At 34.8% G+C, this 26,653-nt stretch overlaps 1 protein-coding gene across 2 annotated transcripts in view; it reads right to left on the bottom strand.

Moving 5' to 3' along the window:
* Positions 1-26,653, bottom strand: part of LOC123529596 (protein shifted-like) — a 77,036-nt gene that overhangs the window by 38,542 nt on the left and 11,841 nt on the right. For both annotated transcript variants that reach the window (XM_045309984.2, XM_045309983.2), the window contains exon 2: positions 21,904-22,043. In XM_045309984.2, the coding sequence (XP_045165919.2) occupies positions 21,904-22,043 (140 nt within the window). The remainder of the gene's footprint in view (positions 1-21,903; positions 22,044-26,653) is intronic.

Below are 26,653 nucleotides of genomic sequence, written 5' to 3' on the forward strand. Positions count from 1 at the left end.
AATGTCAAGAAAACCACAGGAGTAAAAATAATATTCTTCATACTGAAGGTAAACAATGAATTCAATATAACAAATTTATCAAAATAGAATACTTCGTATTCAAGAGAAACAAACTATTCAAAAACACAAATGTCAATGTAATAGACTTAAAATTGAATGGAAACAAAAATTTCACACAGTTGTATAAAATGAGAAAAATTGATATTAAATGTAAACCACAAGTGTGCAAAAATAATATACATGTTCATATATTCCATGTTAAAAAAGGATCTCAAAAACATATGAGTACCAAAAAATACTAGAAACACATATTGAATGCATTGAACAGTTTTTGAAGACTCGGTGTATCAAAATCATATACATGTATACTTTGTTTTGGACAAAGAATTTTTAAAATGTACGGTTATAGAAATAAAATACATGTAGTGAATGTACGGATTTCAAAACACTTGGTGTAACAAAATGTAATACAGAGTATTGAGTGCAACAAAACAATATGATATTATACTAGTAGTTTACACCAAAATTCAGATGCAAAACTGCATAACCAAATTTCAGTCTAAATCCTCTCCAATTGTTTCGCAAAATTTCAAATATGTAAAAGAGGAAAAAGCAAATGCACAGACGATATTTTTTTTTGTTTTGGCGAAAAATGAAAGTAATATTTCAATAAATCATTGAAAGTCATGTAATGCTACACGCTTCTTCTAGCTTGCACTACAGTAATGCTGCATGCTTCTACTAGCTTGCACTACAGTAATGCTGCATGCTTCTTCTAGCTTGCACTACAGTAATGCTACACGCTTCTTCTAGCTTTCACTACAGTAATGCTGCATGCTTCTGCTAGCTTTCACTACAGTAATGCTGCATGCCTCTGCTAGCTTGCACTACAGTGATGGTGCATGCTTCTTCTAGCTTGCACTACAGTAATGGTGCATGCTTCTTCTAGTTTGCACTACAGTAATGCTACATGCTTCTTCTAGCTTTCACTACAGTAATGCTGCATGCTTCTGCTAGCTTTCACTACAGTAATGCTGCATGCCTCTGCTAGCTTGCACTACAGTGATGGTGCATGCTTCTTCTAGCTTGCACTACAGTAATGGTGCATGCTTCTTCTAGCTTGCACTACAGTAATGCTACACGCTTCTTCTAGCTTTCACTACAGTAATGCTGCATGCTTCTGCTAGCTTGCACTACAGTAATGGCGCATGCTTCTTCTAGCTTGCACTACAGTAATGCTACACGCTTCTTCTGGCTTTCACTACAGTAATGCTGCATGCTTCTGCTAGCTTTCACTACAGTAATGGTGCATGCTTCTGCTAGCTTGCACTACAGTAATGGTGCATGCTTCTAGCTTGCACTACAGTAATGGTGCATGCTTCTGCTAGCTTGCACTACAGTAATGGTGCATGCTTCTTCTAGCTTTCACTACAGTAATGGTGCATGCTTCTAGCTTGCACTACAGTAATGGTGGATGCTTCTGCTAGCTTGCACTACAGTAATGGTGCATGCTTCTGCTAGCTTTCACTACAGTAATGGTGCATGCTTCTAGCTTGCACTACAGTATGGTGATGCTTCTGCTAGCTTGCACTACAGTAATGGTGCATGCTTCTCAGCTTGCACTACAGTATGGTGCATGCTTCTGCTAGCTTGCACTACAGTAATGGTGCATGCTTCTAGCTTGCACTACAGTAATGGTGCATGCTTCTGCTAGCTTGCACTACAGTAATGGTGCATGCTTCTAGCTTGCACTACAGTAATGGTGCATGCTTCTTCTAGCTTGCACTACAGTAATGGTGCATGCTTCTAGCTTGCACTACAGTAATGGTTGATGCTTCTGCTAGCTTGCACTACAGTAATGGTGCATGCTTCTTCTAGCTTTCACTACAGTAATGGTGCATGCTTCTTCTAGCTTTTACTAAAGTAATGCTGCATGCTTCCTCTAGCTTGCACTACAGTGATGGTGCATGCTTCTTCTAGCTTGCACTACAGTAATGGTGGATGCTTCTGCTAGCTTGCACTACAGTAATGCTGCATGCCTCTGCTAGCTTGTACTACAGTAATGCTGCATGCCTCTGCTAGGTTGCACTACAGTAATGGTGCATGCTTCTGCTAGCTTGCACTACAGTAATGCTGCATGCTTCTGCTAGCTTGCACTACAGTAATGCTGCATGTTCCTGCTAGCTTGCACTACAGTAATGGTACATGCTTCGTATTTCCTGCACTGGAGTAAAGATGCAAACCACTTTAAAACCAGACAGAAACATCTATTAGTCTTAGTTTTACCTACGCTGATATTCTTTGAGTAATATTTGAAGCTAACTTTCTTATTACCTAAACAAATAGTGTAAGTAATGCGGTGGAGAGCTCTATATAAATGTCTTTATAAAAATGTGTTCCCTTAGCTTACCGAATAAGTTTGATTTTGCACTAAAAAACAACAACATTTATTTCTCACCGGCAAAAATAACTTATAGAAACTATGTAAAGTTAGAGGCGTGTGTAATTACGAATATATACCATGTGTATTGCCTGAACCAAAGACACATCCAATGTGTTGTAAAACTAAATGGGGGTGTCCCCCGACCCCTATTATACCCATGACAAAGTGAATTAATGTAATCATCCTATAAGAAATCCTGAGAAAACGTTAAATGTGGTAAACGGCTATGAACAGTACTATGTTTGTATTTTGTTTTCAATAGCAGTTAACCGTTATTAACTTGAAGTTGTATTTATGTGTTTGTTACGTATCTCTTATATTTCTTTCGCGCCTCCTACATTAGTACCTTTAATTAGCAGTTTTGGCTCAGCAGGCCTAATAATTATTTTCAAATGGTAATTTCAGAAGAAAAAAAAACACTTTGAAATTCAACGTAATGTCGCAAGCAAAGAAATAAAGCTATAATTAAAACGTGAGCTACTTTGCCGATCTGTTATTTAACAGGTGTCTTAGATCTTTGATCATGTTTCATACTCGCTGAGTTTTTGTTTTTCCTCAAATATAATGCTGAGTTCTTACAAACAATCTGTTTTAGATTTATCCTCTTTTTTACCTAACATCGTAATATCGTAAAGGGCTCTAACGTACTCTTTGTTTCCTTCGGATAGCTGTATAACATCACAATGGCGGTTAATTTGAATAGTTTTTGTGTGTGTAATTGCTGTGCAGAACATTTATCCGTGCTTTCATGTAATGGTGATTTCTCGCTGAGTTCTCATGATTTTAACTATTTTAACAGAATGTTGTACATTTTGATATTTTCCACTGTGAAATTATCAGATACATTTCACTTTATCATTTCAAAAAATAGAATGTTAAATTATTTACTTTAAAACGTGCAACTTAAATATACCATTGTAAAATCCAAAACATTACAGGATATATCTAAATTCAGACACGTCTATGCAATTTTGTAAAATATGTACAATGTAGCTTTTTATGAAACTTTCAATAAAATAATGCAAGAACTAATGTAAGAGAATGCTACAGGTACTCTCGATTACTTAAAATGTTCTGCTAATCCGCCACAAATAGCGCAAGTGGTTTGTTACTTTATTATTGGCTCTACGATGTTGCATGTTGGCGTCCTTAAAATTTCTTTCCGCATAGGCATTGTTTTAATATTTGAACAACATAATATTATCATTCATATCACCAGTTAGGAAGTCAGCACCATGTCAGATACGAAGAAGTGGCGTATATTTTTTCGTCGATTCATCGTATATTCCGTTTTTCCCGTGCATTTAAATAATCCGCAAAGGTACTCGTGAGAAATTCGCGGGAAAGTCAAATTACAGTATACTGCCGTAACCTATGTTTAAGTAATGCATTGTACCACTGTAACGGCCTCAGTGTAGCGTAACCTTTTTCCCGAAACAGACGTGGCCGTGATCTTTTTTATCAACAGTATTTATTTCATACAAACGTATATACTAACACCACTGTGTGTAACCTACCCTACTTCCTAAAACTGACTTTGTACGTGTAAAAAATATTTTATAAAGAGTTCAATCGATTTTAATACTTAGTATAGTAGTAATGATAATTAAAGACTATTGCATTCGGTATTACAACTAGACACTAACCAGGCAATATTCTGCAAAACGTACATTCAGAGTTTTTTTTTACTTTTTCCAGATGAAATATTTTGAACAGGTTTCATAGAGCATCGGTAAGGAAAGTTCCAAGGTGCAAACAGATTTTTGTTATTACATTAGTGCCAAATATTCGGTTTAATTTTAATTCGTTTATTTACAATAATTCGTTTTCTGAATTTGTGAACAACAGCTAAAGTGCTTCCCAACAATATGCCATGAATGCAGATGTACACTTTAGAGAACAAACACAAAGATATAAATATAAATTGTGCAGCCTTTTAGTCATAGAGACCACTGTGAAGGAAGTGGTTTGTGAATTAAACCTAAGATAGTTTCAATGCATTTGCCAATAATGCTACAGATATACCCAATGCGCACAGACAAGAACAAACGAATAAATATAATTGCCAATTTACCGCGTTTTAACATAAAAATATCCTGTACTAATGTTCAGATCCTGCTGTGAAGGCAAGGAACGGGAAAATATCAGCACATAGGAAGCTTAGATCAAGAAATAAGATAGACACGTGATGCAGACGTGAGAAGAATATTAGGTATTTAACAAAATTGAAGTACAAACGACTCTGCTGCAATGAACGAGGCAATTTTACGTTTGATAAAAGCAAATGAGGTGTCGATATGGTGTTAGAAATTGTGTAAATAAATTAAGACCATCAAATCACCCTTTAACTCAGTGCACTGTTCATAATAAACAACCAGACAAAACGTCGATTGCATAATTATGCAATTAGTTGAAAGGTTGTTTATTTTTCAACTTGTTCCGATCTGATAGAGGTATCTGGTTAGTTTGGCACCAAGGTAGCAATATATCAATTGAGCTCAGCAATGCTTAATTAATACTCAATTAACTAAATAATTCACCTTATAAGTGATAGTCTTCACATTAGTGTCAGTATAACATGATCGGAACTAAATTTGCAAGGGGCAAGTAAATGTGTCTTGCGTATGCTAATTTATGTTAGCTTGCCTTTGCGAGGTGCATACGTGAAGTCTAAACTCTACTTTTAACTAAATCCAAAACTTTCAACCAGCAACGTGGAGTTTGAAAACATTTTTGAGGGGTACCTGTGCACTCTATCTCTATGTCGCCAAATTTCTAAGTATTTCTATTTTCCACTTATCGCTGTTAAAAATTAGTTTAAAGCAACAAAACAATATAAAGTCTTTGGAAAAATAAAATGATAAAAAAATATCAAAACTGAAGGTAGGCTGGAACTGAAGCAAAATAAGCTTGAAAGAACATAATGTATTTCAGATCAACTTCAAGATTAAATATCTACCTATTCCAAGTTACCTGGTCAGAAATACAATAAATGGATATTTGCTATTCTATCTATGATTCAAACAATTGCTGAGAGTAACTCGTTAAAGATTGAATTAATAATTCTAAGCACTATATGGTTAAGAATAGTACATGAAAAACAAGGAATTTAATCTTCCAATTTACAAAAAAAAATGACAGTTTAACGATTTTACAAATACATACTGTCTCGCTTTATAATTTGCAGCATACGTAAGGTATCAGTCCAGCAATATAATGTACATATTTCCAGATCAGATCAGGTTACCATAGGCTTTGTTAGTAATGGTTGAGTCAAATTTGGAATAAAATGTAAAAGAACGTCCTTTGGGAGAATGGAGCGCTATCATATCAAAATGATAGCAGATTTGGCTTAATCAGGTTTAATAATGAATAGGCATTTCCCCTAGCAGAGTTAAGTGGAACTCTATTCTATATGAACATTGAAAGGATGCAATTAATGACCTTAAAGAATCAGACATAATAACAATACGGTGTCCAAATAAGGAAAAGCAGTTTATGTCTTAAAGGCTACATGAGTGGTAGTTAATACAAGTTGTAATATATAAACACTACAAGTAGATCCTTTGGGTGCACAGAAAGAAACCAAGCAAACGAATATCACACTTTTACAGAGTTTGTTCACGCACCCTACCACTGGCTTAAGCATCACTGTATTACAAATAAGCATTAATTGCATTCCATTATTTGGAAGGGCCAGAGGTAAACAGCAATATTTGATTGATTGAGAAGAAGCTTGTTTGGAATATACTCAATTCAATTCCAAATAATTACCGAAGAAAACAGCGCATTCAAGAAAATTTTAATATTGCATAAATCTACCTGTACTTAATTACATTAGAAGTTTCATGTCGGGAAATTCAAGAGAGTCTAGACCGTTTGAAATTCACATAAATAAATCAACATCATTAGGTAAGATGCGTCGAGTTATCGCGTCAATATAGGACATTTATTGGCATCTCATTCAACGCCTTTGCGTCTCCTCCTTGCCGCCAAAATAAACATTGAACTGTAAAAATAAACAACGTAACATCTAAGCAAAGATATATTACAGAAAAAGCAAAGCAAATTGCTAACCGAAGACTCAATTAGCGGGAGAAAACAATCCCAGGGATTATTGACGAGTTAGGTTACGGAAGACCTTAAATCCGCCCTAGACGTTAAGGAGAGAATTTTGTATCGCCGAGTCCGCTTTAATACGTATGAAATGAGTTTTTGTCCTTAAATTTAATTCAGACATCTCTGACCTAAAATCCTTTTAGAAATAATAACGGAGGTTAGCTTCTCTTTTCAAAATACAACTGAAATTTAGTTTTAGGAATGAAAGTGAATTCTTATTTTTTACGCCAAGTCCGTTATTCATTTTACTGTACTAGAACCGTTCGTGTCCTCCTTCAAAATTTGAATCAGCCTCGTCAAATGTTTATACACCATATGTATGATGTAATTTTAAAGGTTAAGCATACCTTTATATTTATGTAACACTGTTCGGGTCACAGACATCCGGCACATTTGTGTGGTCACTAATGATGCTATATATGATAAAAACATCTATAGACAGTCCAGGACACAAAAATAAATCCAGCATCTATTTACTATAAATTAATTAAATAAAGGTATTCAATTCGGCAATGCTGCCTTTCACGACGCACTTCGTTTCACGTTCTGTCATTCTTCAACAAAAAAAGATATGACCAAATTCCCGTATGCCAACAACACTCATGGGATATATCGTTCAGTTCCAGGGTAGATCATTTATATGTCATTGTTCATTTCTGAAAAATAAGTTTTTAAACATTGACAAGTCCGTCATGCAGAAACGATCGTGGCGATGCGATAAAACTAAGTTTCCAGACAAAGGCTTCTGCAAATAAAATACGACCGCATGATTGTGGGTTCTAACAAATACTTTTGAATTATTAACCTATGCTTACCTTAACTTTAATTTGCTTCAAATCTTGTTCAACTTCGTTTTGCCTATCACTATTTCATTAGAGCTACTCTCCTTATGTTTTTGAACCAAAACAACAAAACGTTCCGATCGTAACAAAATAAAGCAAAATGAACAAGAAGATCAAATTACGGTCGCAAGGCACGTGTCAGGTAAAAAATGCTTTTGTAAATTATAAGTTTTTTTATAATTTACACGCACGTGGTTATATTATATTTGTAGAAGCTTTTGAATATATGTTTAGTCGTGACACCGCAACGAACGTTTCTGAATGACGCAGTTGTCAAATTTTGTCAATGTTTAATAAACTGATTTTTCAGAAAGGAACAAAGATATGTAAATGTTCTTCCCTAGAACTGAAAGATATATGCAATGGGTGTTGTTGGCATGCGGGTATTTGGCCATATATTTTTGGTTGAAAAATGACAGAGCGTGACACGAAGGGCGTCGTGAAATGCAGCACTGCCGATTTGAATAACTTTATTTAATTAATATATCGGGAGGGAATGCGAAAGAGACTAAGTGCATATAAATAAAGAAGATATTTCTATTTTGTGCTCTATCAGTCCCTAGCAGGAGCCAAGTGTCCAAATTTGAACAAATAAAATGATGCTGCAAACCAGCTTAAATGAAGATGCATTAAGCCGTTCATGAGATGAAAACATTTAAATGTTTTTCCGTCTTTAGCTCTAGCAGCCCCTAAAAGAAGCGAATAAGAATACTGATGGTTCCGTTAATGTTCTCCATCTTTGTATGCAGTCTGAATAAGTTCTATTCAGTACTTAAAGATGGAAGTCCCGAACATATATATTTAATAAAACGAGATGAGAACTGTTCAAAACGTAAGCAAGGCAGAGCTATAGTTCTTGTATACTGCACCTTTAAAAAAAAGAAATTTCAGTCATTGTGTGATTCGTTAAAAGTGCTGGAGTTTCGCTCTGGGTAAGAAAGTTAAGAGTAAATCAATTAAGGGGAGAAAAAAAGCAAGGTAGAGTTATAGTTCTTACACAATGAACATTCTCTTAATATCCTCGGTTTAACAAAAACCCTGCGTATATTTTTGAACACGCTGGACAGATGAGTTGTGAGTAAATCAGATAACGACAGATAACTCTGAAGGTTGAGTTACAGTTGTTGTACACTGCTCCGCTTTCATTGTGTGATGTTTTAAAGAAGTCCTTGTTACGATCGAATGGACGTACGCACGCACGTAGGCCATTTTGCGTTAGGGATGATAAACACTGGATTGTGAAAATACAGCATGTACATGTATAATAAGAATAGCAAAGTTAATGCTTATACATGGAAAGATATAACCAATATATGTTTCTTTTTATAAAGTCGTTAATGGTTAAAAGGTAATCAAATGAATACAAATAGAAATCAAAACTGTTAAACTATACAATGATATATACATGTATAATAGCAACGTTAAGGATTACGAGTATCGCAGCCTTCAATTAAAGGGGGATTGGGCAAATATTCATCAAATAGCACCAACAAAAGCTAATCTAGGCCAATGTAAGAATTAAACGAAAATAAGCATTAAATTATAGAATAAAAATACATTATGCAACGCAGGACAATGGATATGGTGTTTACGTTGTTAATACCCATGTGTCAGTGGCATTTATATGCAAATGACATTTAACCAGTTATTATTGGGCAAGAGGAAAAGCTTCGTGTTATCCAGATAATTATCTTTACAAGGCAAAACTGTTCGTATTGTGCTCACTGCCGCCACTATACAAGATAATTTTCTACTTAACACATATCTTGTCTTCTGGTGTCTTCAAAATAATCTATTCTAGCTTATTGGTTTATCGGTATCAATAAAACAGGCCATATTTTTGGGTAGTAGCGGACACAAACAGAATGTAATAATTGTCTTGAACAACTCGAAATTGTACCACGTGCTAGATGGCTGTAATTAAATTTTGTAACTTGTCATATGGTTATGTGACATTTTAAGGAAATTTGTTTTTCGACAGGTTTTCCACACTGTTAACAGGAAAAATAAACCTTGTCTTATATCACACGTATTTCAACTATCCATGCAACTTCTTCAAAAGATATTTTACGCCAATATTGTTTTTATTACGTGAAATAGATCGTACTGATTTAAGTACCTTGGGTAATGAAAAAATGATTAACTTGTATCTTCTTTTAAATACGGATGTAATTTCGAACTTTGATAGTTCTAATTTCACGTTCATTTTGCAGTGTTTGCATTTTCTCAATGCGCATGGTTTTGCAACATTTACCACCTTGTAGAAATATGTTAGACACACAATAATCATAGTTTGACATCTTCTACGAAATAGATAATGGACATTAGAAGTACAAGTTATTAAGAGGCAGATATGTCTTTTCAAAAGGAATGACCTGTGTTGAAAGTTCTTTGTACTTCGTGTGAACAATTCAACATACATTTTTGTGAATATATATTATTAATAGTAATTTTTATGAAGTATAAATTTCAAAATTAAAATTCAGTTGATTGGTGAGATCACAGACCTTAGTTAGAACCTATTAAAGATGCATATAGTTTGGTAAAAAGGGATACATAGACCTAAATGCAATACTTTTGTGTTATTGACCAAAATTAAGAACGCATGTAGTTTGGCAGAAAGGTATCCATGGGCCTGAACCCAAAATTTTTATTTTATTGACCAAAGTGGACGCAAAAGTAGATTTATAGCTTTTCTGTTAAACATCATTCATTTGATATTTACCTATAATTGCATTGTCAATGAGGGATAAACAGAAAGTGTTTACTCAATAGTTTGAGGGCACATAAAATGTATTGGAACGGTACATTGTAAACATAGTAAAATTATTATAAGCTATTTGTTATATTTACTGCAGCAATTTTAGTCATGCAATGAGTATTTGAACCGAACACAAGACAATTTTATCTTGAACAAATTACAAGAACTCTTAGATGACAACGAGTTAAACAGTAGGTAGACAGAGAGCAAGCTTTAATAACAAAGAGAATGTCATGGAAAACATCAGTTAGCTTTTACTGATATCAGAAGAACGCTCTAGTAGATAACTTTGCAAAATACATTGTTATATGAGAAGTTTTACAACATTTCATTTTATATAATTTTAACCTTTACCCTGCTAAATTTCTATAATGAACTTGTCCATCTTTCAATTTGGACAGTACCATTAACTGTTAAAAGCCGTGATTACCAAAAAGATACTGACTGAATGGCGAACAGTGCAGATCATGATCAGACTGCACGGATGTGCAGGCTGATCATATTCTACACTGGTCACAAAGGCAGAATTGATCGTGTCCAGCATGAAAAGGGTTAACGTACTGCTTTCAGATAAAGATTAACAGCTTTTTTTTCTCTTATCTTGTTTTTAACAATGCGTTAAAAATATTGATACCCGTTTATTGCTAATAATATTTTGATAATTTATTCGTGAAAATGTATTCGTCCGCGCTTAATACGTCAGACTCTAACGTCACAGTTACGAAACTGAGACCTATGTTTGGTCAATAACTTCATGTGGCTGCCAAGTTTCCTGTGATGTTTGCCTTCGTATTGTACGTTTGGGTGCTAAATAAGCATCCATTTAGTTAATCAGTTTTTATTTTTGATACATAAGATGTGCATACGAAAGATGCAAAGATTAATGGATTTACTCATTAAGTCACGATTACCGGCCTGCATCTACTTTCAAAGAAATATCATTACATGTTTTCAAAAGCCTACTGTTACACCACATGCAAAGTCATATTTCCGGAGGAAGGAAAATCAAGGCGGGAAGGACTTGCAAGATAATTAGTATCTAAAAGCAATATACCTCCAACATGTACAAGATCTTTGCTGTTGGTCTGTTCTGCACAACTTCCTATCGTTAATTCCCCGTTTATTGTTACTACATGGTATAACTTTTAATAATAATAACCCATTTTTGCAACTGTAGGATTGTAAAAGTCAAATACGTTATTGAATATGTGTTTTTGTTGTAATGTGTTTGAATAATGAATGTGATCAACATTTTTATTAATACATATTATTATGTCACATCCTTTTCTAAGTTTATCAGTCGATACTTGAAGTTTCCTGGTGCTAATATGATAATTTGCGGCATGTAACGAAATTAGGACACTCAGGCAACTTTTTGTTTTTGTTGGGTTTAACGCCGCATCAACACAATTATAGGTCATATGGTGACTTTCAAGCTTTGATTGTGGAAGAAAATTTATCAAGAATAGTTACCTGGGTAGAACCACCGGCCTTCCGTAAGCCAACTGGAAGGCTTCCTCACATGAAGAATTCATTCAACGCCCCGAGTGAGGCTCGAACCTAAGGACAGGTTGTAATTCAACAATGCTTTTGAACTAAAACACCTTTTCGGAAATAACTAAGATTTAAAAAATGCACACAGATTACTAATGAGATATGAAACGTCAATGATGTTTGTTATGGATTCTTATCTGCATAAGATACAATGTTGTTCTGCACGTTTGTTACACCGGAGTTCATGCTTAACGGCATTTATCCGGAGAACCTAGAACAAGTGCTCCGCCAAGCTGGGCAATATACGCCCGAAGGGTTACATCAGAGGATGGAAGCAAAATTTCAAGAACTTGACTGTTGAAGCCCAAAGGACAGGAAGAAATTCCCAAAAATATAAGTCCAAAAAAAAAGAATCCTAACAAGGTACAGGTATGTTAGAGGTACCATCCATGTTGTACCAAAACAAAGTGGCCTCAGTTTTTCCCTACAGCCAATAATAAAAAAGTTTCAAAATAAGCTATTTATAGTAATATAAAAGGAAAGTAATTCAAAATTTTTTATTGTAAGTAAACAGAAATGGGATATGCCAAATAAAAACAAAAGCACTGCAATACAGAGCAATATACACAAAGCAAAGTCATATATGACCTTTGACCCCTAAGTGTGACCTTGACCTTGAAGAGAATCATCCGAAACATGCGCTCTGTACGTCGTTTCGGTGTGGTGAACATATGTTTCAAGTTTCTTTGAAATCCTTCAAGCAGTTCAAGAGTTACAGAGCGGACACGAAACAATCTCATAAGACCTTTGACCCCTAAGTGTGACCTTGATCGTGAAGCGAGACATCAAAAACATGCGTTCTGCACGTCGTCTCGGTGTGGTGAACATTTATGTCAAGTTTCTTTGAAATCCTTTTAGGGGTTCAAGAGTTACAGAACGACACGAAATTGCTAACGGACGGACGGACAGACGGACACCGGGGGTATAACATAATACGTCCCTTCGGGCGTATAATAAAACCTGTCACGAACAGTGAAAATTCTTGTACTAACTGATAACTCCAACACTTGTACTTTCTTCTTGAAGAAATATATATATAGTAACAGAAGTGTGTGTACATGATTTTTCCCAAATGATACCGCTAAGTCAAGATAAAACTTTTGACTACTCTTAATTCCTGGGCAATATCCCAAACGTGAATACACGGATCTATACATTTCATTAAAAAAGGTTCACAAAATGTGCATTAAAATCTACATTGTAGGATTCTTAACATGAAAATGTCATCAAAAAAGTGGCCTTTAGTATGAAAACTTGCTTTATGCGTTTTATCAAAATAGTAAAGCACACTCACCATTCATTTTTATCTAAATTTCTATGTAAGACATAATGTATAAAAAATCAGGGTTACATCCAGTTTTTGACTGATCCGAATGTAAGTGAAAATCAGTTGCATCTGCAGTATTGGTTAGACTCTAAAAGCAGCAACTATTACTTTTCTATCAAACAAGAGCTGTCGGAGGACAGCAACGCTCGACTATTTAACAGCCTTGTCGCTTGAATGAATAAGAAAGTCAAAAAAGGGGCATAATTTAGTAAAAAAGTAAAATAGGGTTATGGAACCTGCATAGTGCTCATGACAGTGGACAAGTGTATGAAATTTCAATCCATTCCCATTAGTGGGTACTGATACCAGCTTACATATAAGAATTTAACCCAAAAACTCCTAAGTTGAAAAAGGGGCATAATTTTGTAAAATGCAAAGTTGAGTTATTGACCCTTTGCACTGCATGTCATATCATGACAGTGAACTAGTGTGTGAAGTTTCAATCCTTTCCCATTAGTGGATACTGAGATACCAGCTTACATACAAAAACTTAACCAAAAATTTCTATGTTGAAAAAGGGGCATAATTTTGTGAAAAGGCAAAATAGAGTTATGGAACCTGTGCAGTGTAAGTCAGATTATCACAGTAAATAAGTGTGTGAAGTTTCAATCCATTCCCACAAGTGGTTACTGAGATACCAGCTTACATACAAAACCTTAACCAAAAATTTCTAAGTCAAAAAAGGGGCATAATTTTGTAAAAAAGCAAAACAGAGTTATGGAACCTGTGCAATGTAAGTCAGTTTATCACAGTGAATAAATGTGTGAAGTTTCAATCCATTCCCACAAGTGGTTGCTGAGATACCAGCTTACATACAAAAACTTAACCAAATCGGGACGCGGACGCGGACGCGGACGCCGACGCGGACGCGGACGCCGACGCATGGGCGAGTCCAATAGCTCTACTATTCTATGAATTGTCGAGCTAAAAATATTTAAGCAGGTCATTTAACACAATCAAGCAAAATAATAGCAGAATCTGGTTGATTCAGTCTGTTTGTGATTGGGTTATGAAAAGTGCGACACACGTCAAGCCAGCTTAAGCGGAATTTTATTGAGGTAGCTCTGTGAAACAAAGATGTTCGCAGACCTACGTTTGGGATCTTTTGATAGAATATTAAATATTCCTATCTCTTACAGAATAATGAAATGGTGGCTTAACTCTATTAGGCAAACTTCAAAAGACTGTCATTTGTTGGCAAAGATTCATGGCAAACTTATTGATGTCTACTTCGTTGTTAATGTCTACGTCATTACGCACATTTTCTTTCTAGAAAACGGCAATGTGACAAGATTTCAACAAGGTTATACACTGTAAGAACCCCGACGACTGATGACTGGCTGATCACGTGGTTGTTACTGAGTTAGCAATAATAACATTTCTTCGACTGCAAAACTCTACTCTTTAAGAATTCTTCTTGCTTACAGATTTATAATTACTCGATTCTTTTTCTTAAATCATATTTTTCCCGATATGACATTTTATGCAATAATAAAAACATGAATAAATCATCTAACGCTGAACGCTTCTAATCTATCCAAACAGATCAACTATTTTTGTCTATCAATAGAAATTGTGGGCAATCTGTGTGCTACTGTAAATCTCGTAATTAACACGTTCGTGTGATTATTACAATATGAAGCTCTGACGATTGACGGCTATCCTAGACAAACCTATATTTCATGCTGCTTAAGTATCAGACACTTGGAAGATGCATTTCATTTTCCTGAGGAAAAGATATAAAATAAATAGATAATTCGTGATTAATTTACTGTATACAATTCCGATTTTAATGCCATGAATTTATGGGAAAAGATGCAAAAACAATATTGTTCATATCTTTTCTCTGCAGTATCCCAAGAATATGAATCTTGGCAAGGAATCACTAAATGTTCTCATTTAAGCTTTGGGATGCATTTTTATATGCATCAAAATGAATAGGAAGCTATTCCCTGGTATCCTTTAACCTTAAGGTGACGACTTATCTATTTATAGGACGTAAAGGATATAGCTGTCGGAAGCTGTTATTTTTGTACATACCTTTTGACTTTGCCAATCGGGTTCGTTGCGATATTTTGTTAAGTCGTCAAAATCAAACGAAGAAATTGCATAATGAAACAAAAATCATGCATTGATCATTCACGTGTAGGATGTCGTCGCAAATGACGTCAATAAATTAACTTAATTGTAAATCGTCATCTATTTATTGTAAGGCAAAAATGTTAACTAAATACAAATTATTACTGAGGTTAGTTAAATTGGTTTATTTTCTTGCGGAAGATAATCATTTTAGAAGACTAATAAACTAGATAACTGATCAAATTTGTTTATCCTACTTAAGCATTAGAATTATTACATAAGATATGACGGGTTAGTGATATTTAAAATTAAAGTTAAAACCGGCAATAAATAATCCTTTCAAACTTTTATTATCCTAGTGTATAACTTTTTGAAGAACCGAATGATTAACTGTAAAATAATTGTGTAAAGGTATAAATCGTGGTTTTGTAATGATGACTTTTGGGCGTGTTTAAAAAGTATGGAGGACCAATCAAACGCTTTAACCTCGTAACGTATCCGCCTTGGGGTCAATGTGATTTATCGGGAATTACTATGGGACATACATTTCCACTGTAAACAAACAATCGCTGATGTGCAAACCTTAAGACATAGACTCATGAGATGGTACCTCCACTTTTCAATTTTCTTTCACAATAAGTTTTAAAAAAGTATAAAGTTGGCACGAAAACACATTTGATGCTAAGTACTTGTTACGATTGGGAAAAACTGAAAAAAATATAGTTGAAATTAATACGGCTTGCCACAAATGTAGTTCAAATCTGATAGAATTTGAATAATAATATGAAGACACACGGATAAAATATCCCAGCACAGCTTTCTTGGTCAAATGATTAAAATTCGGTTATTTGCAGACGGAAAATAGAAAACCATTCATTTATATTTACACTTAACGTAATTGTTATTGGCTGTCATCATATGTTTTGTTAATGCAGTTTGTCTACCTCTCTTTTGTTAAATGCATATGTTATCTCAAAATTGTAAATGAAATGTTGATGTTGTTGTTGTTGTTGTTGTGTTGTTCCTTGGCAAAAAACCCTCACTAGCAAAGTCGAAAATGTCCAAAGGTCAGCTGCTAGGTACGTCATGTATGACTACAGTTACACCAGTAGTGTTACACAAATGCTGAAAACCTTAGAATGGAATACACTCCAATATAGAAGGTTACACAATTCATTAGTAATGTTTTATAAAATAAGGACCCAGACAGTTGCAGTCGACCAATCTCACCTTATTCCAACTAGAAACCTAAATTACTTAATCCCCATGTCTCACACTCAGTACTTTTCTAACTCCTACTTCCCTAGGACCATCCGACTCTGGAACTCCCTACCAACTCATGTTAAATCTAGCCCCAGTCTCAGTATCTTTAGAGAGAGGCTGGCGGTGGTCAGTATGTAATTCTGTTGCCTCTGTCCCATTTTAACTGTAGCATACTGTCTTTTTTAGCTTTTATTCTTTTAACATTGTAACATATCAGTTCTTTAACAACTGTTTCTCTGACAGCGCCGCCCAGTGATAGTCGGAAATCGACGGTTGGGTGAAAGATGTAGATGTAGATGTTGTTATATAATTTTCCAAATGTTAAATACAATTATAGAATAGAAAAAGTGGAAACTCCACAGGTCGCCAAACACGACGAAAACGAAAAATGTTGCAGGCTCGGTATGGTAAAGCATTTATATCTTTTCTTATATCTTCGTGTCTAGAACATTTTTTTACAACATATCATGGTATATCATGTAGGTTTATTTTCTTTGCGGAAGCTGATTATTGTGAGACGACTAATCAAAAACTTTTCAGTCTACTTCAGTATCAGAATTGCTGAATATTATTTACGAATAAATGATCTATAAAATAAAATAATAAAACCGGCAATAAATAATCCTTTTAAACTTTTATTACCAGATAACAATTTTTGAACGAGTGCATAATAAAATGTACAAACCCGTGCAAATGTATTAATAGCGCTTTTGAATTACACTGGACGTGTTTAAAGTGTATGGAGGGCCAATCGAGTGTTTTATCGTCTTTGGGTCAATGTAAGCCATCTAAAATAGATTTAATGGGCACAGAGTTCGATAGCGAATATGGAAGCGCAACCTTAAAATATAGAATAATGAGATGACATGTAAATTCGAAAATGAACTAAGTGGTCATTGAAATGATATTTAATGCGAACTACATATTATCCATGAAAAACAAGTCAAAGCATTGGTATATTGTAATAATACATTGTTTGCCAGGAATGTAGTTCAAAATTGATAGAAATTAATAGCATTATTCAATGATTCGAAAATACAGTGGTAAAATATTTAACACTACTCTCCTTGCCAAAATGGCTAAAATCAGTAATTTGTCGACAGGAAATAGCAAACTATTAAATGATAAATATATATTAATTTCTAAAGGAATGAGTCACTTTTAAGAACGTCATTGTTTTTAAATTGTCATTATTACTTAATTTTTGTAAATACGGTATGTAAACTGCTCTTCAACCAAAGACATATGTTATCTCAAGTTCGCTGAAGTTGCGCTGTTCATGATGTTTTGTAGTACAACTGTGCAAATGTTAACATACGTAATAGAGTTATTTATTTGTTTTACGTTATTGCCATAATGCTATAGACATTTTTATTGACGTATCTTAATTGATAGAATTATTGAAAGATGTGAGAAGGTTCCCACTTACGCCTTGGAATCAACGTTTAGGACTAATGGGGACAAACTGCAAGAGATGATTACATCATGTACGTATTGGAGACCGCTTGCTTTAGGAGACTGTAGGTCAAGGACAAGGTAATAGTGACCTTGAACCTGGAGACCTTTACCGATCAATATTTGCAGAAATGTTCATGAGATGATCACTGTGGTCTGTAACTAAATCTATATGTGTATGTCATATGTCCATAACCACAGATATCTTAAAACTAAAACAGTTTCCAATCAATAGCCGGATAATGTAAAGGCACCTGGCAGTGAATGTTCATATGCTATTTGGGTGAGGTTAATAGATGCTTCTAATGTTTCCTCTTATCATTTGGTCAGGCGGTCTGGGGACTGAATACTGGATACCTTTTCACTTGTATGCATGCTTTGGCATGAGGATCTTATTGACTACTAACTAGTTGTAACAACTCCATGAATGGTATATTTCTGTGATGACAAAGATGCAGGATGACACATGAATATTTATAATTATACTATTAAAGATTAATGATCAATCCCTTCTGTAAGAGTAATAATTATTCCCTTCGTACACATTTATAAGTAATCATTCAATTCTTTTTTCTTTAACTACTTTTTTGTATAATTCTAAAATGTATAACCACATACACTAAAATTCGAAGATGAGTAAATCTTTTAACGCCGAGCGCTTCTAATCTACCCAAACAGATGAACTATTTTTTGTCTATTACCAGGAAATGTGGGCAATCTTTGTAAGTGTTTCTGTAAATCTCGTAATTAACACGTTCGTGCGATGATTGAAATGTGATGCTCTGACGATTGACGGTTATCCTAGACAAACCTATATTTCATGCTGCTTAAGTATCAGACACTTGGAAGATGCATTTCATTTTCTTGGGAGAAAAGATATAGAATAAATATAAGATTCATGATTAATTTGCTGAATAAATTAAATTTCTAATGCCACGAATCAATGGAAAAAGGATGCAAAAACAATAATGTTCATATCTTCTCTATGGAATACCGCAAGCATATCAACATTGGCAAGGAATTACTGAATTTTGTAAAACAATTATTTTCAGATGTGTTTTGATTTTAATAGTTTGGGTATTATCTAATCACCCGTAGGCTATGTCGCCTGCTTTTGAATCTTTTGGTAGTTTCTGTAATATGCAGGCTCCATAGCCTCAAATCCCCTCTGTTAAGTTTTGCCTATTGTTTTCTCGTTTAGGACAAACCCGTTATTTCAATGAGTGACCATACGCTGCTTTTCATGGAACTGCACTGTGTATCCATGTACACCGACGTACGAATACTCCTGCTCGTGTCTCTTCTCTACTTATAACATGTGTTAATGTTGAGTTCTGCTCAACCCGGTGCTAGAGGGCGTGGACGATAGCTTGCATTTCCACTACCGTCCATGAACAGGCTCAGCCAAACCGAGCCTGCAACATTTTCATTTATGTCGTATTGGGCGACCTGTGGTTTTCCAATTTTACTTTTCGTATGTTTCGGAATGAATAGGAAATTATTCCCTATTTTCCCCTTTTTTTCAAGGTGATACGTATTATGTCTTTCTAGAAGGTTTAAGGGCATAGCTGTGGGATGCTATTGTTGTTCTATCTATCTTAGAATCTTATAAGTCAAGATATCTAAGATATTTTGATAATTCATTTCCTAGCAAAATAAAATGAAAAACATTTTTAACTTTATATTTCAACTATCTGTGGACTTTTTTGTAAGTCTGCAGGTTGTTTAAATGCAAAAATGAACGCGAAAATATCGTCATTTTTATTTTTAACACATATTCTTGAACATAACATTTTGTATTTACATGTTCTAGTTAAGAAATAAAAAAACACGTGCCTCCATTTTGGCAGTGAATAGAATATAGACAGCAGATCGGTAACGTTATAATTAAATCACTTATTGCGGAGTAATTTCTCTTGTCATGAATTTATATTTTAAATTACTATTTTATACTTTATTTTTTGTATACCACTTCAACGACTTTCTATCAATTTCATCAAAAACATTTTGCTGACGTAAAAAAAGTATAAAAAAATACGGAACAAACTGATTTACACAACATTTATTCTAGTGTAGGATGAAGTCACTAGTGACGTCAAAAATTTTGTTTTTGTTTTATCTGCGACAGTTATCGTAAAGCAAAAATGTTTAATATAATTAAGACTATTATTGAATTGAATTCTGTTAAACACTTAAATCTTAATGTCTCGTTATGCTGTTTTTACAACATAACCATTGACTATCATGAAGAAATATTCTTTCGACTTATTTTTTTTTTTTTTTTTTGGCAGAAGATGATCACTGAAGATGACTTAACGACGTGTTTTTTTTTTCCTACTTAAGATTCGACGGATAAAATTAAAGAATAAAACTAGTAATAAACAATGTTTTTAAACTTTTATTACCATGTATCATTTACGAGTACATGATCAATTGTATAATGCCGATAATCGAGGTTTTGTATCTACTTTTACCGGCGCCGAGGATCAGTCGAGCGCTTTAACCTTGTGAAGTCTCTGCCTTGTGTCAGCGAGACTCATCGGAAGTTAAAATGCAATCTATATATAAAGGTAAATATAAAAGAATTACATATCCACTGTAAATATTTATCTTTCAAAGTTTCTTTAAAATTTATGTTTTAGGAGAATAGACACTATGCAGTACAAAAAGCTGTTTGATGTGAACAATTTGTCATGAAAGAAATTTAAAAGGCATTCTTTTAGTAAAGATGTCAAAAGTGGGGAATATGTCTTTTTTAATTATTTCATAATGCTATAGAGTTGTGTCACAAATACAGTTGCTGTGTCACCAGAATGAGGGTAACAACAAATTATCGGCAAATAATGCTATACGTTCCTGTTGATACCTCCATTACAACAGATCATTCCTTACCTTTCGCCTGCTGGCGGCAAGCGATTTTGCCTTTGTGACTAGTGCAGACCAAGATCAGCCTGCACATCCGTCATAGCTGATCATGGTCTGCACTGTTCACCATTCAGTCAGTAAATGTTAAGTGAACACTCCTTCGAACAATAAATGGTACTGCCTGAACTGAATGATAAACCAGTCCATTTTAGAAATTTTACAGGGTTAAGGTTAAAGAAGAGGAAATCACCGGTCTTGATGAAGATACAAGTAACAGTCTACAAAGAGACTGAGCTATTTTATTCTAAAACTGGAGACTGCTTTTGGAAAAGCACAGTCAAGTCTTCCCATGCCGTATCATTTAAACAGAAAAGTGGATTGATATGTCGAAACAAACATATGCAAAACTAGCCTTAGTACTTCATCTTCTTGGGATGATTGGTTGGTCATGGGCCACAATACAACTACCTAATCAAAACTGACAAATTAACAGTGAAAAAAAGATGTTTCCTTTGTGAAAAACGCACTAACAAATGTATTTAGAAAATCAAACTATACTTGATAACTTATACAGAAAGGTAAGTAACCTTCATCTTATACAGACTTTCCTTCTTTTTATTATTTCTTTATTCTTAATGCATAAATCGACAACCTGACTCATAACTCACTTATCTAGTTATGGATAACCAACACTTATCCTAATGTTTTGTAACTATTTTACCTCATTTTATCAAATTATATCATGCAATTAACCTAAAACGTAAACATGATTATCAATGTAAAAGTAGCAGTACAATGTAGAACAACGGGCTTTTAAGTGGCATAACTTTATCAAAATACGTTTCAACGCAAAAGTGCCAAAGGCGTGCAAAACTAGCTATAGTATTGATGACCTCTACACAGTTTGGTTGAAATCCCACCATTAGTTTCAGAGGAGAAGAAACGTCTGTTACAGATGGACAGACAGACTGAAAGATTGACTGACAAGACAAAATCATTCTATCTGTCCCCATATGGAAAGTAGGCACTGCAAGACGCTAGAATAAGAGGATACAGTTTCAAAACGTTCAAGCACGGTTTTAAACAGGCGTCTGAGCCCCCCCCCCCCCCCCCACCCCCACTAAAAAAAATGTTGCAGTGTTAACAGATTCATTCTAAAGTTAATATAAAAAAGAAGAACAAACAAGATTCTTACCTGCTCGTCTCCAGCCTCCCATGTGAGATTCACAGTATCTATATCAGATTCTAAGATAGGTAGGTTTCCAATGATATCGACATTATTCATGTAGTATTTCAAAGTTCCTTCATGTATGATGTATAAATGCAGCGGAAGTCCTGAAATGTATCAAAACAATGTTATCATTTCAATAAAATCATTGTTTGTCCGATCACGAGATAACATAAGCAACGAAACTACAGTTTGTTTTCTTTGAAGTTATTTGTCTGAAGCTTACTATTGATGTCTTGGGCATTATTTCTTTGGGCATTAAAATAACGTGGGCGAGTACGTGGATCTTCCTCAGACCCTCTTCAAATTGTTGAAATAACACATTCCGAACTGTTATGGCACTCGAACCTAAAGCTTTGAGGAACAAGTAATTCAAAATCCATGATCAGAACGTTAAGCAACGGAGCACAACCACCTCTGCTGCCTGGTCCCAACCGGCTCAGAAGGTGATGAAAGAATTTAGAGGTTACGCAATTACGGTATGATTTCAGTCATTTTGCAGAGTACGTCTGTCATGAAAAGGTTCAAATATTGCTTAACATAACACTACCAGAGAAGCAGATCTGAAGGTACTAAAATAAATCAGTAAGCATGCTCTTCTTAGGGTAACAATTTGAGCTGTGTGACTTTCAAACGCGTGTGGAAATAAGGTCAGTAATTTGGTCAATATATGTTTCCTTCGTGTAGTAGAATTGTCTAATTGTTTGCGCATTTTCATGTTGAAGAGGGCTACTTTTGTTTTACTGCTAGAATGTATTTTGCAAGAAATTACTAAAGACAATTTTTATGTGTATATTTCAATGATGAAAACCTTTGAAATAATCCTGCTAACGAGGAATGTTTTTCGCGATTTTTTTATCTTGACACCGTGCTATCAAGGCAGACATAAGCATCTTGTTCGTGATTCTATTTCATGTGTTTGACATATCAGCAATTTAACAAAACATTCATATTTTAATAATTATTGTACAAAAAGAAATTTTAGCAACAACCAATCAAGAACAGAAAAAACAAAGGTTAAAAAGATAGCAGATATCAATCGTGTTTCGTGGTTGATGTAAAAATTGAGTTTTCAGATACCTCAAACATTGTTACATAGCATCATGTTCATTTTATATACAGTTTTTTCTATGACAAGATGAACAGCTATGATAGAATGCTAGGCCCGTGTCATACAATGTTGAGTCCATATAAAGTTCTAGAAATTGTATGCCGATAGATCTACTTTTAAATGTTTATTTCGTGGCGTAAGAGCAAAACTGGTCTAAGTGCAAACAGATAAAGAAACACTTAAAACAAAGTGATATTCACCGCAAAAAGTGATATTCTTGTAAACAAACTTGAACGAGCAACCATTTCTCAAAACATACTCTCGCGCTATACTAAATATAGATCTGTCAAACACCAGCCAATCCTACCAGGTTTCCATAAAAGCGTAATCCAATCAGCAGCCTCGTTACACTTCGATAAAATTGTGTATTGATTGTAAGGCTTAAAAACAATTTGTTTGTTCTTATGGCCTTCAAGAATTTTTTTTTCAACTTTTTAACAAAAAGTTGCAAAACTGCACTTTTCATGCTTAAAACATGGTAAGTAATGTTAGATATCAACAACTGATGCTCTAAAGGCATAACCCCCTTATTTGTATTAGTTTTTTGACATAAAAATAATTTCCGAAAAGTCTCACTTAATAAAACAAGAGCTGTCGGAGGACAGCAACGCTCGACTATTCAACAGCCTTGTCAATTGAATGAATACAAAAGTTGAAAAAGGGGCATAATTTTGTAAAATGCAAAGTAGAGGTATTGAACCTCTGTACTGTATGTCATATCATGACAGTGAACAAGTGTGTGAAGTTTCAATCCTTTCCAATTTGTGGATACTGAGATACCAGCTTACATACAAAAACTTAACAAAAAACTGCTAAGTCAAAGGGGCATAATTTTGTAAAAATGCCAAGTAGAGTTATGGGACCTTCACAGTGCATGTTAGATCATGACAGTGAACAAGTGTGTGAAGTTTCAATCCATTCCAATTAGTGGATACTGAGATATCAGATTACATACAAAAATTTAACCAAAAACTGCTAAGTCGAAAAAGGGGCATACTTTTGAAAAAAAAGAGAGTAGAGTTATGGGACTTGCTTAGTGCATGTCAGATCATGATAGTGAACAAGTATGTGAAGTTTCAATCCATTCCCATTAGTAAGTACTGAGATACCAGCTTACATACAAAACCTTAACCAAAAATTTCTAAGTCGAAAAAGGGGCATAATTTTGTAAAAAAGCAAAATAGAGTTATGGAACCTGTGCAATGTAGATCAGTTCATCACAGTGAATAGGTGTGTGAAGTTTCAATCCATTCCCACAAGTGGTTACTGAGTTACCAGCTTACATACAAAACCTTAACCAAAAATTTCTAAGTCGAAAAAGGGGCATAATTTTGTAAAAAAGCAAAATAGAGTTATGGAACCTGTGCAATGTAAGTCAGTTCATCACAGTGAATAAGTGTGTGAAGTTTCAATCCATTCCAACAAGTGGTTACTGAGATACCAGCTTACATACAAAACCTTAACCAAAATCGGGACGCGGACGCCGACGCCGACGTCGACGCGGACGCCGACGCATGGGCGAGTGCAATAGCTCACTATTCTATGAATAGTCGAGCTAAAAATCCAAAAAAAAAAAAAAATCCGACCTACCTACCCTAATTTTTTTTAGCATGTTACCGGAAATAAAGAATTTTTTCAGGCCTAATGATCAATCTAACGGAGATATTATTTATAGATCTACTGCTCTTTCGTAAGTGTAGTCATTAAATGAAACACTTACTGTATGGTATTATTGGTGAATATTTAAGTCTAAGGACCTCACCAATCGGACTGTCAACCAGGGTGAATATCACCATGGTCAGGTCCATATTCATCTCATCATCAGACAATAACTGAGTCTAGATTTTAGATGGATATTCCACAATACTGACATTTTGCTTCCATATACAAGTACATAAAGTTATGTATTGTGTTAGTTGTGCATATTTAGGGCTGTAAAGCTAAAGGGACACGTCTCCAGGTTATTTGGTTGAAGGGCATATCCCTTTAAAGTATAGATTGCAGACACAGAATGCTGAATCAGATGCTTTCTAATATAATCAACTTCACTTTGATGCTGATTTCAGTATTTTGCCAATGGGTCAATATCCTTGCCCAATGGAAATATATCTATACAATAAATGTCACTATGGCAATATTACAGTTGTCACACAGTCCTGTCACCGCCAATACACAGTACTCTACAGGGAGAAATGTCTGTCTCTTAAACCAAAAACTGCACATAACGGATTCCCGTTTCTCAGACAAAATCAATTTAAGGCCATCGTAAGTTTCTAGTTAAATGGTCCGAAGTACACGATACAAAGAAATCAAATAATTTTCAAACTCTTTAAACAAAACTCTCGCAGATGTGCATATACTTTATTATTTCTTAATCACTGCCATCTTTATAAAAGGTCAAAACACGACTACTTCCCGCACACTTCTGCTTTATTAAGAATTAAATTTAATTTTGATATGAATTGTAAAGCAGTTCTTTTTCTGCATGTTTTTCACACAGACTCGTTATTAGGGCCACTAACAAACCCTATAATTCTGATTTGTTTCATCAACCACTTATTTTTAGCTTCGAACGACATGAAAATATACTGACCCTCTACAGAAATATCGGGAGTCACCACGTAATCACCTTTATCCAATGAAAAAATGATAGAATCTTATGAGAGGTTGATAAGAAAAAACCCCAAAAAACAATGGATCACTTTCGTCTAGCCTAGAACAACCTAGACATAATATCAGTCTTATCTCCATCTGGATTCCATTGCTAAAAGAACGTAAAGTCAATGAATTTATTATGCTTATATTAGCTATTGATCTTTTGGTCGTTTTCATTTACCAAGGTCATGCCGTGACCTCATCAGATGGAAATTGTTACAAAGGAGTCGGTTTTTCTGAATAACTTAATTCTTATAGATGCTAGCTATAGATTAACTTTAATTATTATGCAGTAAGTGTTAGATTGGCTTACTAAGATAACCTTTATTCTTATCTATGGGTAAGTGTTAGGTTGACTTACTAAAATAAGCTTTATTCTTATAGGGTAAGTGTTAGGTTGACTTTCTAAGAGAACATTTATTCTTATAGGGTAAATGTTACGTTGAGTTACTATGACAACCTTGATTGTTAGGTTGGCTTGCTAAAGAAACAGTTTCCTTTGAATAAATTACTGACCGTTCCAAGGCAGTGCCCCTTTTTTCAACTTGTTTTCTGTCCGTCTCGTACTTTGTGTTTTGTATGTTGTCTTGTTTGTTGTTAGCGTTTCCTTCCTCTTTCTCCTCACTACCCCTATTACCCCCATCGCCCCATTCCATCCCTTTCCATTGCATTTACGCTTCCTTGCATTTTGCTTCCCCCCTGCTGCCTCTCTCCTTTAACCATGAGTATGTTATCGTGTCCACCATAATTTTTTCCGCCAGTCGCCCTTAGGCGGTGCCCGACTGTTGTTTTTCCTCTGTGCGCGCGCGTGTTAGTGTGTATGTGTGTGTGTGGGGGGGGGGGGGGGAGGTGTTCGTCATGGGCGGTGCCCAACAGTGTTGTTTTTTTCTTACTTGTCTGTTTATCTGTGTATGTTAGTTGTGTGTGTGTGTGTGTGTTTGTCTTTTGTAC

Source organism: Mercenaria mercenaria, chromosome 13, assembly GCF_021730395.1.
Source record: "Mercenaria mercenaria strain notata chromosome 13, MADL_Memer_1, whole genome shotgun sequence".
NCBI classification, from domain to species: domain Eukaryota; kingdom Metazoa; phylum Mollusca; class Bivalvia; order Venerida; family Veneridae; genus Mercenaria; species Mercenaria mercenaria.